The 15949-nt window shown below is 37.2% G+C and overlaps 1 protein-coding gene across 7 annotated transcripts in view; it reads right to left on the reverse strand.

Moving 5' to 3' along the window:
- Positions 1 to 1059: 1059 nt before the first annotated feature.
- The window catches only part of NEK7 (NIMA related kinase 7), a 75285-nt gene continuing 60395 nt past the window's right edge, over positions 1060 to 15949 (reverse strand). For 6 of the 7 annotated variants that reach the window (XM_082314640.1, XM_082314637.1, XM_082314639.1 and 3 more), the window contains one exon: positions 1060 to 9293. In XM_082314640.1, the coding sequence (XP_082170766.1) occupies positions 9183 to 9293 (111 nt within the window). In that variant the 3' untranslated portion in view covers positions 1060 to 9182. The remainder of the gene's footprint in view (positions 9294 to 15949) is intronic. The other variant, XR_014228452.1, reaches the window with a different exon arrangement.

The raw sequence follows: 15949 nt of genomic DNA on the forward strand, positions 1-15949 counted from the left end.
CAACAAAAAAACATTATTGCTAAGAATGCATATTGAATCCTGCAAAATTAAATTACCTTATAAGATATTTTTCCACACGACTAACAGCTCTGAATCATTTGCAACTTTTTTTTTTTTTTTAAAAAAAACTTCTGAACTATATTAAGTCATTACAAATGAATGAAAATGGGAAGAAATTCTATCATTGTGTACTCGATGTACAGCAGAGATGTGTGTTTACCCAGTACCTCTAACTTTCCTGGTTCCCGGCACCAGAGGGTCTGACCTACACAGCTGGTGCTGGGAAGCAAGAGAACGGAGCAGCGTGTGCAGCTCCACCCCGTGCCAGTACCTGCTTGGAAGCGAATGCTGCACAAGGCACACTCTTGTCACCACGTTCCCTCTGCCGGCCTGTGCTCCACTAATGTGGAATGAGGCAGCCAAAGGACCCCAGCTGCCAGACAGCTGCGATACCCCACAAGCCAGTCGAGGCAAACACATGCCTTGTAAAAGCTCCAGTACAAAAATGACATACAGCCACCACCACCTTGCCAGATCGATAACTGTTAAATGACATTTTATAAGATCACGAAGTTATTCTTGGTTTAAGGAAATTGTCCCATAAGACTGAGTTTCTGTCAAACTTGGAACTGAATCTGTTTGTCACATTCTTTCCTTGCTTCCAAGAAGTTTGTGGTCAGAAGTTTCAAATTTGGGAGTTCTCATTTAACACATGGGAAAATTTACCAAAACCAACTACTATGAAAACTGTCCCCTACCCCAGTCATTTTCCTCCTCAAGTCTCAGTTTATAATCTCTCTAGGCAAGTTTCCACCAGCACATGAGAGTTTAAAAGTAGAGTTCCCATAATTACCAGTTATTCTGATGCATGTTAGCTTCCTTCCCATCCCATCCCTTGTGGTCAGCTACCTTCCTCACGGCAGGCTCCAGAAGACAGAAATGCAATGTTCAGGATCCTGCCTTCCCTGCTTCACCAAGGCAGGCAGCACGACACATCTAGTGCATTTGAAAGGTAACAATTGAGAACACTCAGGCCATAAACATCACAGAACTTTTAAATCAGGTTTTACTGCCAAAATTTTTATTTTACGTTTACAGGACTGAAGTAGTAAATGAATATAGCATACATGTCATACAGGATGCAGAAGTACTACATGAACATATTTGTTTGCAACAACAGTTTCAGAAAAGAAAACGTCTTAAGTTCTCTGTTTGTTTCAATATTTGACTTACCTTTTTTACAATATAAAGAACATTTGAGGAGTGGCAGGAGAACAAGCAACGGCCTTAATTTGTAACTGAGGAGTTTCTGACTGAACATAAGGTAAACAAGGTTTACAGTGAAGCTGGCTAAGCACTGGAGCAGGCTGCCCAGAGGAGCTGCATCATCTCTGTCCCTAGAGGTTTTCAAGATCCAACTGGCTGAAGCCCTGAGCCCTGGTCCGAATTCAGCACTGACTCTGCTCTCAGCAGGAGGTTGGACTAGAGACCTCTCTCAAGGTCCTTTCCAACCTGAATGATTCTACGATTTGCTTCAAGCACAATCAGCAGCCAAATTCAAACAAATCAATGAACGCTTCCCTTCTTCCCCTCTCCCAACAAAATCTTACCAGAAAATGCAATACTCATCTTTAATGATCATCTTTACAACAGCCCAGCATGACTGAAATCAAAGAAACAACCAGTAAATGAAGTGCACAGAAGAGTACCAACACCACATTAACAGGCAAACTAAGAGCCTTTGCATGATTTACAATTCTCTTTGTAACAGCAAACACACATTTTTAATGCCAAATGTGTAAAGAGCAATAAACGACTGTATAACAATACCAAAGATCTTCCTAGCCATTGTTAAATGGGAAATTTCCTATTCACACTAAGAAAGGACAGCACAGGAACATAAGGCAAGAGAACATCAACATTTTTGTTTCCAAGCTTCTATTAGCCCTCCATACACTGGCAGCGCTGTGCCCCCAGCAAGTGCCTCAGGGAAGCCAGAGAACAAGGAGCTGGGAGGTGGAGAGGAAGCAGGGAACCCCGAAACATCTCTGCTCTATCTTGGGGACCCTTTCTGTCCAGTTTGAGACCTCTTTCCATTGCTAGGATTTAAATGCAAAGCAAGCAGCACTATCAGGAAGGACTCAATGCACCTCATTTCTTAATTTATTTTTATTTCCATATAAACAGAAGATTTCAATTAGACAAAAGGTGTAAGGCCTCCACCCATCATTAGGGCAGTTGTAGAAGAACAAATTAACTAATGGTATGACATGACACAAACTGGCAACAAAGAACAAACATAATAATGACAAATAATAAAAAAGTCTTTGTTTTGTGCCAACAAGCACCTGATACTCTAAAAGAAAATAATTATTCTGGTGCAAATAAACAGTCATTAAATGTGTGTATACTCATACACACCAAACTGAACATGACATTCAGCTCTACATCCTACAGTCCCAAAACCCCAAACTTCTTAGTTTTATGGAGAATTTTGCTTCTCAATCCCAACATATATATGAGGATAATTATGAGCAGTTATAGGTCAGACATTTTGATCAACAGCGAATCTCTGCAAACATACAGTCTTCCAAATCTAAAAGCCTGCTAAAACTGGGAAGTCAGACAGTGCACCTACACAGAAAACCGTGCAGTCCACCACACAGGCAGATCTGATTTGGCTTTAAATAAGGGTAGCGTGGACAGGGTAGTAGTAGAGCACAGAGCTCAGTTCTAGACCTACAGGACAAATAAACATTTGGCTGTTGATAAGAACTTGCAGTATTGCTGCAAGTATACCAGCTACCTCGTTTGCAGGTGGCTCAACCGTATCTGCACTACCCTGCAGTGTAATATAGTGAGTGATTCTTCAGTTAGGTGAGATACAGAGGGCAGCAAATAAGAGAGGGCCGCAAACAAGAGAAGCCAGCGTAAGGGTGGGACAGTAACAAAGAGGAGCGTTGTGCCTAACACTGGATCCAGCCAGTGAAGCTCTTAAGCATATTCTTATCTCAAGCAATGGCAAAAGCACTGAAATCAAGTTACTATAACAAGAAAACAACTGTTAGCTGTATGTGCAGAAACAAGATGAAGTTACATCCACTAAATACAAAGAAAGGAAGAGCAAAAACTTTGTATCTGAAGCAGCAGACAACTAAATCAAGGCCCAAATTCAAGGACTTCTGAAATACTTGGAGGAATAGAATCTACTCCAGCTCTACAGTCCTGAAATAAGACAAAATTTGTGGGATTCAGGTCTCTTAAAAACACAAACCCAAGTAGTAATTTGGTGGAGTTCCTTCTTCAGCATGTGAAACAGCTAAAGCCAACAACAGGAGTTTAGTCCTGTCAATTTTGATACTTTGAAGGGAGAAGTCAAAATGACACAGACATTAAAACAGTGAAGATAAAAGATCAGAAAGAACACAGATAGTGAAGAGGGCTGGAATCTGGTACTAACTTTGAGACATTTGATATGCAGGCATGGGAGAAATGTCAGGGATAAGAAAGGTTGTGGCCCTGGAAAACAGGCAAGTAAAATCATCAGGGATGTTAGTGAATAGTCTGGAGGGTGTTAGGAATAAAAATTAGATCTTTGAATTTGAACAGGCCTGAGACTGTGGCTGGATACTCAAGGAATCCTCTGGAGATAGAACTATGGGAGAACCAAACTGGGGAAGGAAGCACCAGGTCTTTGCAGCATTCAAATTAAGAGTGTAAAGCCAAAAACTTGAAAACAAAACAGCAGGAGGATGTTCAGGTACATGAAATTAGGGGATGACAAATGGGGAATAAAGGGCAAGTATTAAAAAAAGAGAACCAGTTAGGATGATGGGTGCCATCCCCTTCAAGACAGAGGAAAGAGAAACTTGGTTGCTAGTGAAGGAAATGAGAGGAGGACTTAAAGAGGAAGAAGTCATTCAATAAAAGGAGTGAGAGACACAGAAATAAAAGGGGGAAACTCATATAGTTAAAGAGGCAGAGAAGCCTGGTTCAGAAACAGATTCTTAGAAGTAGAACAATTTTGAAAAAGATCTCATCATGCAAAAATCAGGATTGGTTTTGAAGACACATTTTGTATCAAGAATGAATGGAGAAATAAAATTAATTACAAACCCGCAAGCAAGTTCAACAAGGAAAAAAAAAATAGGTGGGATATAAGTGGTTAAAAAGTCCATTTGGAAAGAGGATTAAAACAGGTAAGGCAAAGCTGAATCCAAAGCTGTGTTGTGCTGACATACGCTTCAGAGATATTCAGAAAGGTAGGAATGGAAATTAAGAAATTACAAGAAAAAATGTCTGGGGAGAGGAATGGAGACAGAGCACTGTGAGAAGCAACCAAAGAAACCACGTATAGAGAAGCAGAGAGAGATGAAAATAAAGACCAGTGAGTCAAAGGAAGTGAGGCCAACGAAGGAAGGAGGCAGCTGAGAAGAGTAAAGGAGTCAGAAAGGTTAATCGACCGGAGATCCCAAAAGGAGTGAGTGACAGGGTAGAGGAGAGAGAAAGACAGGTAAGCTGAAAGAGAGCAGGTAGTGATCAGAGAAAGGGAATTTAGAAATGAGAGATAATAAAGTGAACAGTATTTAGTAAAGACAAGGTCATGGGAATGATTGAGGCAGTGAGAAAATCAGTCTAAAACTAGAAATCAAAGGCGTCAGGCTGGAAAAACAGACTGAAGAAGAACGGAGTTAAGTACTTATCAGGGGAAAAAAAACAGGGCTTGCCCATGGTGAGGGATAAAATTTGAGAAGACAGAAATGGGTTGAGTTAAGCAAAGTCACAAAGAAAGAAGTAAACTAATGGCCACTAGGAAAACTAGACACAGAGGACTTCAAATCAGGAAGAGGGTAGAGCAGACAACAGGACAGATGAAGCAGAAGCAGTGGAAGACAGGAATTGTACAACTTCAGAAGTGAATATGAAAGGGAAACAATTTTTAAAAAGCAGTAACTGAAGAACAAGGTTCAGGGAAGGGAGTAAAGTTTGAAAAAAAAAAACAAACCTTGAAACTCTGTATTTGAGTCATGTTCAGAAACATAAGTAACACCCCACTGGGCATGCCCAGCACCTGTATTTCCCTCCTTGGGTGATCTTGGCAGAAAGGTTTAATTATCCACCCACACCAAACTAGAGATCAGAAATTCAGAAGACCAGCACTGCCACTGGCGAGATGATGTGGGGATATGGCAGGACTGGAAAAACTTTTGACTATTAAAGAAGTATTAAAAATGGTCGAAAAGCAGTCATTTGAACTCTGCTATCCAGCACCTTTACTTCCAGATTAAATTAACTCTCCACAAAGCAAGACTTGATGGCGTTCATTGACACTCCCTCACATCAACCGCCTGTTCCTAGAAGCTCAAATACCTGATGCAGCATTCGCCACCAGTATTCAAATTCAGCCATTAAGATTCTCATCTCGCTGTATAACAGTGAAGACAATGATTAAGTTGAAAGAAAGTTGAAAGACTGTTGAAAAGAAACATCACTGTGATTTTGGGTCCCATTCAGAGATATCCAAGAACCACTGGCATAAGAAGTCCTTCTCCATTTCCAAGCCTTCCATTCCAAGTCAAGAATTTCACTCTATGGCTTTCTTAATCATGAGCATGAATAAATCCCTAGACTTCTCAGACACTTCTAATACTGTATTTCATCTTCTGGTATATTGGCATGTTTTTAAAATTTCTGCTCATTACTAAAAGACAACATTCTTCTATTGACTGCTCGTGCAATTGGTAGCTGGATCATTAGAGTGCAACAGAAAAGGGGGGGAAAAAACACATTATTCCTGCTAACAAACCAGTGACATACAGAAAGTATAAAAAGCGAGCTGAGCACATCATTTCTATATACCCTACTGATTACTATTTATTCATCTGTGTATATGATGTTCACTCAAAATTACTGAAATTGCATAAAAACCAGCCTACCTATAAACAAGAGCTCACAGAACTGGGGCCATAATGGGAGCTCTTCGTTATTTTTACGCTTTTCAGATATTTTCATATAGTTTGAAAATAATTTTAGATTTGTTTTTAAATTTTAGATAAAAACACTCTTTTGGGTTAATTGTAAATATACCTGACGTAGTATTTTTAGATAATTTTTTGACAAATAACACAAAAGGGATTTTTTGAATGTACTGTCTTTTGCTACAGTCAAGAAAACTCACCTATAATCAACTACTGGAAGCAGTAAACTGTCCACAAGATACGTAGCATCTACTGTAACGTGTGTGTGTGTGTGTATGTATATATATATATATGTATCTCTCTCTGTAACAAGAACAGTTTGAAAAAATATCATAGAAACACTATCATTTTTACATTATATTTAGTATCTGTATGTTTTATTTCTATTAGACTACTGCACAGCAGGGGAGCTTTCAGGACAAGACAGATTTTATGCAATGTCATTCAAAGCACAAAGTTCACTCATGAAGCAAGTTAATACTGTAGCATTACTGAAATAAAAGAAGGAGCTAGTCAAGACATTTTGGTTAGAAATGTAACACGTTCTCTTTAAAGAAAATAAACACGTAATGCCATAGCTTAAAATAAATAGTGCCAAATGTCACCATCAACAACATATGAAAAATAGAATGGTGTTTTATAAAAGAAAATATTTTATAAGTGTATAGCACACATGGGAGTGTTATAACAGACTTCTCATTTTCATATGTTACTAGGTGCTTTACTTAGGGGACAGATTCTACAACCCCCAGTTATATATATAAGCAGTTCTATTAACCCATATGGGCTTCTTAATTATAAAGTTTGGTACCAGAGTAATCTGTACCGTTCTTTTTACAGATTTTAAAATAGGAACAATTATTTCTTTTCCCCAGCACAAGATTTAATCATAAATACTAAAACAACAGCAATAAAAAAATTTAAATGCTTAAGTATGCACATTTGCTAACTCTTAACTCTTGTTTTCTTTACTCAATTTATCTTTCCAGACAGGACGGGGGGTGGGAATCTATTATTGGTTTCTTTCAGGAAAAGTTCAATACTTGATGTATAATATTAGATGCAAATAGCCTGACAGTGTTGGGTCTTCTCCAGTGATTTTTAAAGGTTTAGTACATTTCAGAAAAAAAATGGTTTGAGTACTTGCGCATATTAAGAGCTAATCCTGGCAGTCAAGCAAGTATTGTGCTGCCTTTTTCAATACAAACCATTTCATTCCATGACATATGAACTACTGTTACAGAACATAACCATCACTTTTAAAATTGAATAATCAGATAATAAATGAAAACAAATCCAGAGGTTGCTAGACACAAACCAAGGTTTCTCAAATACTTTCTCCCTACAAATTGTTCCACTGAAGTCCTACAAGATTAAGTATACAGAGAAGCTAGAAGGAAAACTAAGGGTTCATTCTACAAAATCTGGAAACAAAAATAAAAAAAAAATATGTATTAAGATAAGCTGATGATGTAGCACATACGATTTAAAAACTCCTGTATTTTGCCAAATATAATTTCCATAGTATTTGTAGTTTTAAAAAATACAAAACCAGAAAAAAAAATCTGACCTAGCTCGAGCATTTCGTCCACAAACCCCACAGTTAGATTTTTATTCTTTGAGCATTACATCAAGGCAAAAATTAAAGCTGTACAGAGAAACAAACAAAAAAAATCTGAGCGTGCAGAGAACTGACTGTATCTAGAACCTATATGTGTGTGTGTGTGTGTGTGTGTGTGTGTGTATGTATGTAAATACTGCTGCTTTTATTTGAACTAACCTCTTTTTACCCACATAAGGAAAAAGAATTAACTGACCGTAACAGCTTCTTATCAGTATCACTGGTAATAATTATGTTTTGACAGTTCTGTATTAGAAGTTCAGTCTTGAAACTCAAGAAATTTCAGTCCTTTCTACGTTTTCACTACATTTAAAAACAAGATACCTTCCTTCCTTAACAATAAAAATATTATTTAAGCATACCCAGAAAGGTACTAAGGCATAATAAAAATATTCTGAATTTTCTTTTCAACTAATAAAGTATTTGTAAGACATTTTGCATATATATTTTCCAAATGAAGGAGTGGCAACTTTTCTCTTAAACATAAAAGCTAAAATTTACTTTTCCTAAACATAAAACTAATTCTCAAGATACAGTATACAAAACCAGATATTCATGAGGAATACATTTTGTGTTACACTACACTATTATATCTTTTCCAAAAGGTTTCTGTATTTAAAAAAACATTTTAAAATTTAAATATACTGTAAGGTCATTCAAATTATTTTAAACACAAAAATCTACAAACAGTGACATATACATAAACAGTTGGGAAGTTGTAACTTAAAGATCGCATCTTTTAATCAGATCTTCGCATAAACGCTAGTCTCAAAAGAATGCTATTTGCTACAAGAAGCATCTTCATGGTTTTAAGACTTAACTATGCAGGCTCCTATTGCCCCAGGGCAGTGCTGCACAAGTCTATTGAAAATGATCAGATTGCAGAATCAACACCTTAAATTTTGCAGAAAACCTCCAACAAATGTTTTACATGCATTATGACAGAATAACAAAACAAAAAGGGATGTTACAAAAATTTCGGTGTGACAGTTTTTCCTGAAACTATTTTCCCATCACATTTGGCAAGCAGAGAACTAATCCTATTGCCTGTCTACTCTTACGCTGAGAACTGCAAACTACAATTCAATATAAAATACAATAACCTTCTATAATAATTATGTCCCTCTTAGAACAAAGATTAAAATAAAGTTAACTGTGCTGATTCATACTTTCCATAAATTACTAAAAAGCTGAGAGACTCAGACATTTTGCTTCTGGATAGTAAGCCTAATATCTGTATCATGTGCAAAAGTGCAACTGTGTTTTAGAACTGAGGCCCAACTGAGTACAATTTTATTAAAGAAAACATACTTGAACCCACTTAACATGGAAAACAGTGGTTCTCGGTATCTTTTAAAGTTATGCTTTACATATTTAAACCTGTTGTAAAACTGCAAGTTAGTAAAAAGTACAAAAAATAGAAATAAACAGAAAACAACAAAGCTTGTATATAAATTGGTTTACAATTCAAAGCACAACAGTAAGCTTCAAATAATTACATTTCAGTAACACACAAAGAGGTGGGATGTTTTACTTAAAATACTTGGTTATTTCTGCTTTTGTCTTCATGATCTGATGTCTGTTCAGCTGCTCGCAGTGTGTGCATGCATACGTTTCGCTACATCATAGACATAGGTTATGTCTGGTCGCTTCTCTGGATCCGGGTTGATGCACATATTAACTAATTGTCGCAGCTAGGAAAGGAAAATAACATGTAAGAAAGCCAACAATCCTCTCAATTAGCATTTATGCATTATCAAATTCAAATTAATAAGAGTGGCAAAAATTAGCCAAAGATAGCAATTCTGCATAAACACACACACTCAACCCTCCCTCTCTCGACACACACTGCATGCAGTTTTATGCAAGCATGTATGCAACATACTCCCGTGATTTTTACGTTTTGTACTGCTGTCCAGAAAAAACTGATGAGGAGATTTAAGTTCTAATCCTTTTAACATACAACTTCAGACATGCATTTACTCCCATTATACATCATTTAAATGAAAATTCCTGTGCTTTTGTAGGGTTATGCCTGCAAACCACAGAAGGCTGAAACTCGCACCAAGAAGGTAAATTGGGACTGCTTGCTCATTCTCCCCCGATACAAGAGTTAGCCAGCAATAAACGGCATTGCTGCGTGACAGGTTCCAACAAACAAAAGGCAGTGATTCTCCTTATAACACACAGTTAACCTGCAGAACCTTCCCCTGCTAGAGGCTACCGATACGCATGCATTCAGAAAGCAACTGAACAAATTAAACCCACTGAGGGCTATTTAATATAAAGACTCCACCTTTGACTGAGGAAATCTGTGAACTTAAAACTGGAACCTGGGAAAGTATTTTGGGGAAGTATCACATTATGCTGGCCCTGTTACTCCACTTGCCCAATGCTGAAGGCATGATACTGGAATAAATAACCTTTGGTCTATGTCCCAGTATCTATTTTAGCATTAATCACTGATTTTTTTCTTTATAGAAAGAAGCACATAATTAACAAAGCTGTTCATGGAAGCCTCTATCTGGGAATAAACAAATCACTATGACCAGAAAACCCCATGTTTCCACAAACACCATAATTTAACAGGCCTTCTCTGGTGCACATATTCAGCAGAAGCAACCCCAAAGAGCTTCCTCACCACTCGGACACTTTTCATTGCCTCCACAAACTGGCAGAACAGTTGCAGGTTTATGGTTCTCCCTTGATATACCTCAGGTGACATTAGAACTGTTTTAAATTGTGTGCATCTCCTAAGCATGGAATACACCTGCTTCACTACAACTTATTAAATGTTTACAGTCCTTTGCAAAAGCAACTTAACCAACCCTGAAACTCTTCCTTTATGCTTTTTAGTAGCTTTGCCAAATCCTCCTGGATCTCTTAGAGCATGGTGGGGCAGGGGGGACCAAACAACAAACAGAAAAGCCAACACCTCGCAACCCACCCTTCTACGGCAATTTGTCAAATTTGATTCAGTCTCCCTCCCAGTACTGTTAGGCATGACTACTCAAAAAAATCTGTAATCATTGCAAATAACACAGAGCGACCTCATCCCCATGATTATTCAATAGTAACGAAGACTGCATATTCAAACCGTCTATCAGAGAGGTTCCTTCCTTTTTATAAAAAGCCCAAGAAGTATTTTAAATTACAGTTACACTCCTTTCACTTTTCAGAAGATTAATTTAAATGCACAGGAATAGGAAGTCCAGAAGTTAAGTAAGAAAGATTACATACCACTATTTAAAGCTTTGTCCATTAGCCCTTGCAGAAACATTGTAAATTGTATACAATGTACAGGTTTTTCATATTTAACCATACAAGAACTATGTCACTAGACATCCCCCTTCTTTAGCAAGAAGAGCTTAATATTTAAAAATGAGATCATTATTTCTTAAGATAGTGGTCAGATTGCTGGATTGAAAAGAAACATTAAACCAAAATAATCTGTAACTGACTTGCTATTTGAATCTTAAATATGCTAAGTATATTTGGACTAATGGAGTTATAAAAGCCCTCATACTGCTTCTGGCAGCCAATAAATAAAATACAATACCACTGACAGGAAAAATTATTAGCCTGTAATAACTCCCAATCATTTGGAGATTGGAATGCTGGAAATCATGAACTACTGTAAGAAATAAGAATTGCCAACATGTAATACAAATATGCAAAGCAAAACAATATCCTGTAGAAGAAGCAGGTGGGACACAGTGTAAGCAACAGGCACAACATATTAGCAGAGATGAGCAGCTTGCTATGCAACACCTCAGACAGCCTGCATGGAAAACAGGAAAGACTGAAGAACATCCCAAAACCCCAAGCCTGAAATTAGACTCAAATAAGTAAACACTTTGTAAAGAGAATACAAGTGCAATTTATCTGGAGAATATGACATCGAATCTTGTACGTATACGTTTATCTTTCTCTGTGAAGACTTCCATCTGTTCAATAGAACTGCACACAGTAAACAAAGTCTTAGTAAAAGACCTTGAAGGATTGAAACCTATAAAGCTATCATCAGAGGGGAAACAGAGTATTCTTTCTCCTCTCTTTACCAGCTGTATGTCAATAACTTTACTGTGCAGAAGTAGACCTTCAAGAAATTTACCTATGAAAAGCATGAGAAGCCTTGTTTACCTCCAGTAGGCTACTTCATGTCTTTCCAATCCTGGCCTGTGAGTAACTCTGATTTTGTTTTCTAAACAGAACTTTATCATCTAAAAATCAATTTCAGACTCAAACTGTCATTAAATGGGAAGACTTCCTTCAGAGTTACTTTGTTACTTGTTACAGTATATTACAATTCAAAGCTTCAATAAAATGGTCAAGAAGATTCATTGCTTAGAAAGACACTATAGCAAAACAGCATCATTACTCAAAAGTACACTTAAGGTTTTAGGTCCTATTAATCACTAAGTACACTTGCAAAATCCATTCACCCACATGGTGTCTTGACTGGTGGCTTTTTGCAGCTTCTTATTTTTTTTACTCAAAATGCGTATGTAGCTACTCTTGTTAGGATGCAAAAAAGGATCTACAGGAATATGTTCACAGTAAGGGACAGTCACTGAATCAGTTTACTCAGAAATTCTCTTCCCAACACAGTGCAAGAGGTGAGCTCAATTAGTGACAAACCTCCACTGTTACTGTAATAAAACAAGCCACAGAGTCATAGATCTCTTTTGGCTAGGAGTCCTAACATTTAAATGTTGGTCACTGCTATTATGGCAAAATCTCCTTCCCCCTCCCCAATCCAGAATCTCAGTTGTAAGGCAAGAACGCTAAGCTGACTATGCTTGGGACACTGCACAATAACATCACAGATTCCCGAGTAATTTCAAAATCCTTGAGCTCTTTTGAACCTTGTTATTGAGCAGCAAACCTTTGGGAGAAGGTGAATTAATTTTGCTGTACAGGATGAAAACAGTTACACAGCCTTTCAGGACTGAATCTGGGACCATGTTGGATGTTAATACTTAGTTATGGCACTATTCCTTTAACTCCTACAGGACTATCCATTTCAATAAACCTGAAATCCATTTGTCAACCCCTCTAGTATTAATAAAATTTCCCGATGTAGCAGAAGAGCCTGAGAGTACCATGGGAAGAGGCACCGGGATTCTAAAGTCAGACTATCATTAGAGATAAGAGTAATTTTTTATTATCTGGCACAAACTGGCCAACAGGCAGAGCAGACTCATGACTGAGCTGGAGGGACCTCCTGTTGCATCCCCAAGCTGCAAACTTCTTCAGCTGCTTACTCTTCTTAACCTCCTCTGTGCACTTAGCACAATGACTGTCTTTAGCCTGGAGCTTAGCCTGACATCGGAGCAGTGGGACACACTTTCTTTAACTTCAGCAGGTTTTTCAGCTATGAAATAAATAATTATCACTCAAGTCAGGTGGAGGGGGGGGAAGACAAAACTATGACAGGCAAGTACTTTGCTTTGTTAGCCAGTCGAAAAAGAGAAATTTTCATATAGAAAATTTTGGATGGGGGAAAAAAAAAAAACCCAAAACCAAACAAACACACCCCAAACTCTTCTTACTCTGAACAGCAGACCTTTTTGAAGTCCTTCCTCAGTGTTGTTCTCAAGCCCCTCTGCTGGCAATTAACACTGCCATTCTAGACCTGCTGGCTCATCCACCCTTCACATCTGGGTAGGAGGTTGGCTATGGACTTCAGAAGAAGTGCACCTCAGTCAAAGGGAGACTGATAAACTTCATCTATCATGAAAGCAACATGATACTAATATTGGCTGATAGGATTTTAAGAATATTGACTGGGGGTGGCAAGGGAGCCCCAGCTTTGCATTCCCTAAAGCAGAAGAGCTTTCAGTAAATGCTGAGTATTCACCCTGAATACCAGATGTTCTTCAGGAATATTCAAAAATTGAAATATCTAAAGTTGTTAAATATTTGAAAATCTTGGCTTATGACTCTACTGCTGAAGCAATAGTTTGTGAAAATGCATCTTAGACTACTAGGATTTCTAATCCAAGATTTAAAAAAAAAAAAAATATATCCATCTGTCCATCTATCTTACGGTGCATCTTTCTGTCACACTATTGTCTGGTAACATGGATGTGATGCATTGCTAAAAGGTTAGTCTTACAGAGAGTTCAAAATTTAGAAAAAAACTGTCACATCTTAAAACTCATTAAAATTTACCTACAAAAAGTTTCTCTAAAAAGCACTTGTCTTGTATTTTGTAATGAAAGTATTTACACTCCTCTATCAGAAGATGCAGACATCAACACTCAGTGAAATTTTTCTTTCAGAAAATTCTTTGTTATAAAGTATGAAGTGAGTTTTACTGTTCAGTGATCCCTGATCTTTACTGCTCACTGAGTGTGCTTCCAACCTGGTTAAAGGTTTGATATCTAAATTTCCAGTAGAGGTGAAACATTTAGGACAGTATCCTAATATGACAGATAACGCTTGTTTATTTCTATTTTTTTTTTTTTTTTTTTACAGTTCATGCCAGCACAGTATTTTTTTTATACAAGTCAAAAAAAAGGTATATTTTGCTGCAACAACTAATAAACGTGTCTATTTTTCCATGTACCTTAGCAAAAACACAAGTCTTCATATTAGAACATAAAAAATGTCCCCATTACAGTCTCCATAGTTGATTAATTCTTTTAAGTAACTATTTTCTTACCTATCTTCACACCTATCATAGCTCCGATTCTCTCATTTTTTAAAATAACTTACGTGTATTTTGGAAATAACTGGTTTATTCAAGGTGCAGAAGTATGCGTCTGCTTTGAAATAAAGAAAACATAACACGTTGGGCTCTGCATCTGTTTTCAACACTAGAAACTATACAGATGTAAGTAAAAGGTGGAATCTCTTTCCCCATCCAAACTCTAAGACCTTCTGTCTGGGCCAGACTTTGATATTTGCCCCTTGGCTGGGAATCCGCATATCCAACTTCACACTTAGCTGCAGTGAAGTAGCCCTGCAGGCAGGCCAACTTCAACGAACCACTAGTGGTATCATCATTAAAATCCTGCTGAAGGTCACCATGGAAACCGCCTGCTGAGGCTTCGCTGCTGCACTCGGCATCTCCTAATCAGCTACCATGTGAAATGCAAATTCAGACAGTCTGAAAATTAGTCAAGAAGAATAGAGGATGAGGATGCAGATATGTGAAATATTCATGCGCTTCATGGAAAAAGGAAGACAGCATGAATGACACAACAAAGAACGGCCCCTGACATTCTTGCTATCATTTTGCATTATTGTTCACACCCTACTGTATTTCCAGGCCTCAGTTCTGAAGTTGGTTATATGAACTGCCATATTTATAGTCCACAATAAATAATAATTAAAAACGGCCCAGGTAAAATGACTAATTGGAAAAACCACAAAGAGGTATAATGCATAAATTACACAACAGATCGTTATTTCAGCCTTTGTAACATCACTGAATTTTCTTTTTAAGTCCAGGTTTTTCCGTAAAAGGGGAAAAATTGGCACTATAAATACAAAACAAAACAACAAAATACTGGGCAGTAATCTTTTATTAATAGTCCAATCACTGTCTTTGAATGTAAAAAAATTTAAAGTTCAGAATTACAACCCCTCCTCTCTAAGTGAAATTGCACACTTTATGCTTATTAAAAGTATTTCACTGCTTGTGTTTATTTGCGTTTTCAAAGTAATCTTTAATTCATGTAGGCTGAATTCAATTAGAATTGGTTACTAATACGTGTTCTTTGGTTTACAGCTTCTATCAGTTTGCCCTGCTCTTTTCAAAGTGGGAAAGTATTTCAGAACTGGCATCTCAGAACATGAACAAGCAAGCATTTATATTTTTTTATTCTGTTACTCGCACTAAGAAAAATATTAAAATTATTTAGTTTCTTTTCATTTTAGAGCTTAAAAAAGCAAGTACCTCCCCTTAAATGCATTAATGACAGTACTGTTACCTATCAGCTTAAAACAAACACTGCTGCAATATGCATGAGTATATTGTTCAAATTCAGTTATGTTATGCCTGCCTATATTTCTCTGAAATTTACTATTAGTGTTGTCAAGAACCACTCTTTCTTGCAAAAGAACTGCCGTTCACTTGTATTGAACGGCACATCACAGTTTTATAATGCAGACAAATGGGAACTAAACAATTCATTTTTACTAGTGAGTTACATTATATCTATTTTAATGCAAGCCCCTAGAGAAACAAGCCTAGTGCACTAATTTACTGTGCAACATAAAACTTGTATAGTTGTGCATTTCGAAAAGCGTACTATAGCTGTAAGACTCAATCCCATTCTGGCACGTAGAACATATCATTGTGCATTCTGGGAAAGCATTTTGTCATACTGGCAAGGAA

This window comes from Platalea leucorodia (assembly GCF_965183815.1).
Source record: "Platalea leucorodia genome assembly, chromosome: 5".
Taxonomy (NCBI): domain Eukaryota; kingdom Metazoa; phylum Chordata; class Aves; order Pelecaniformes; family Threskiornithidae; genus Platalea; species Platalea leucorodia.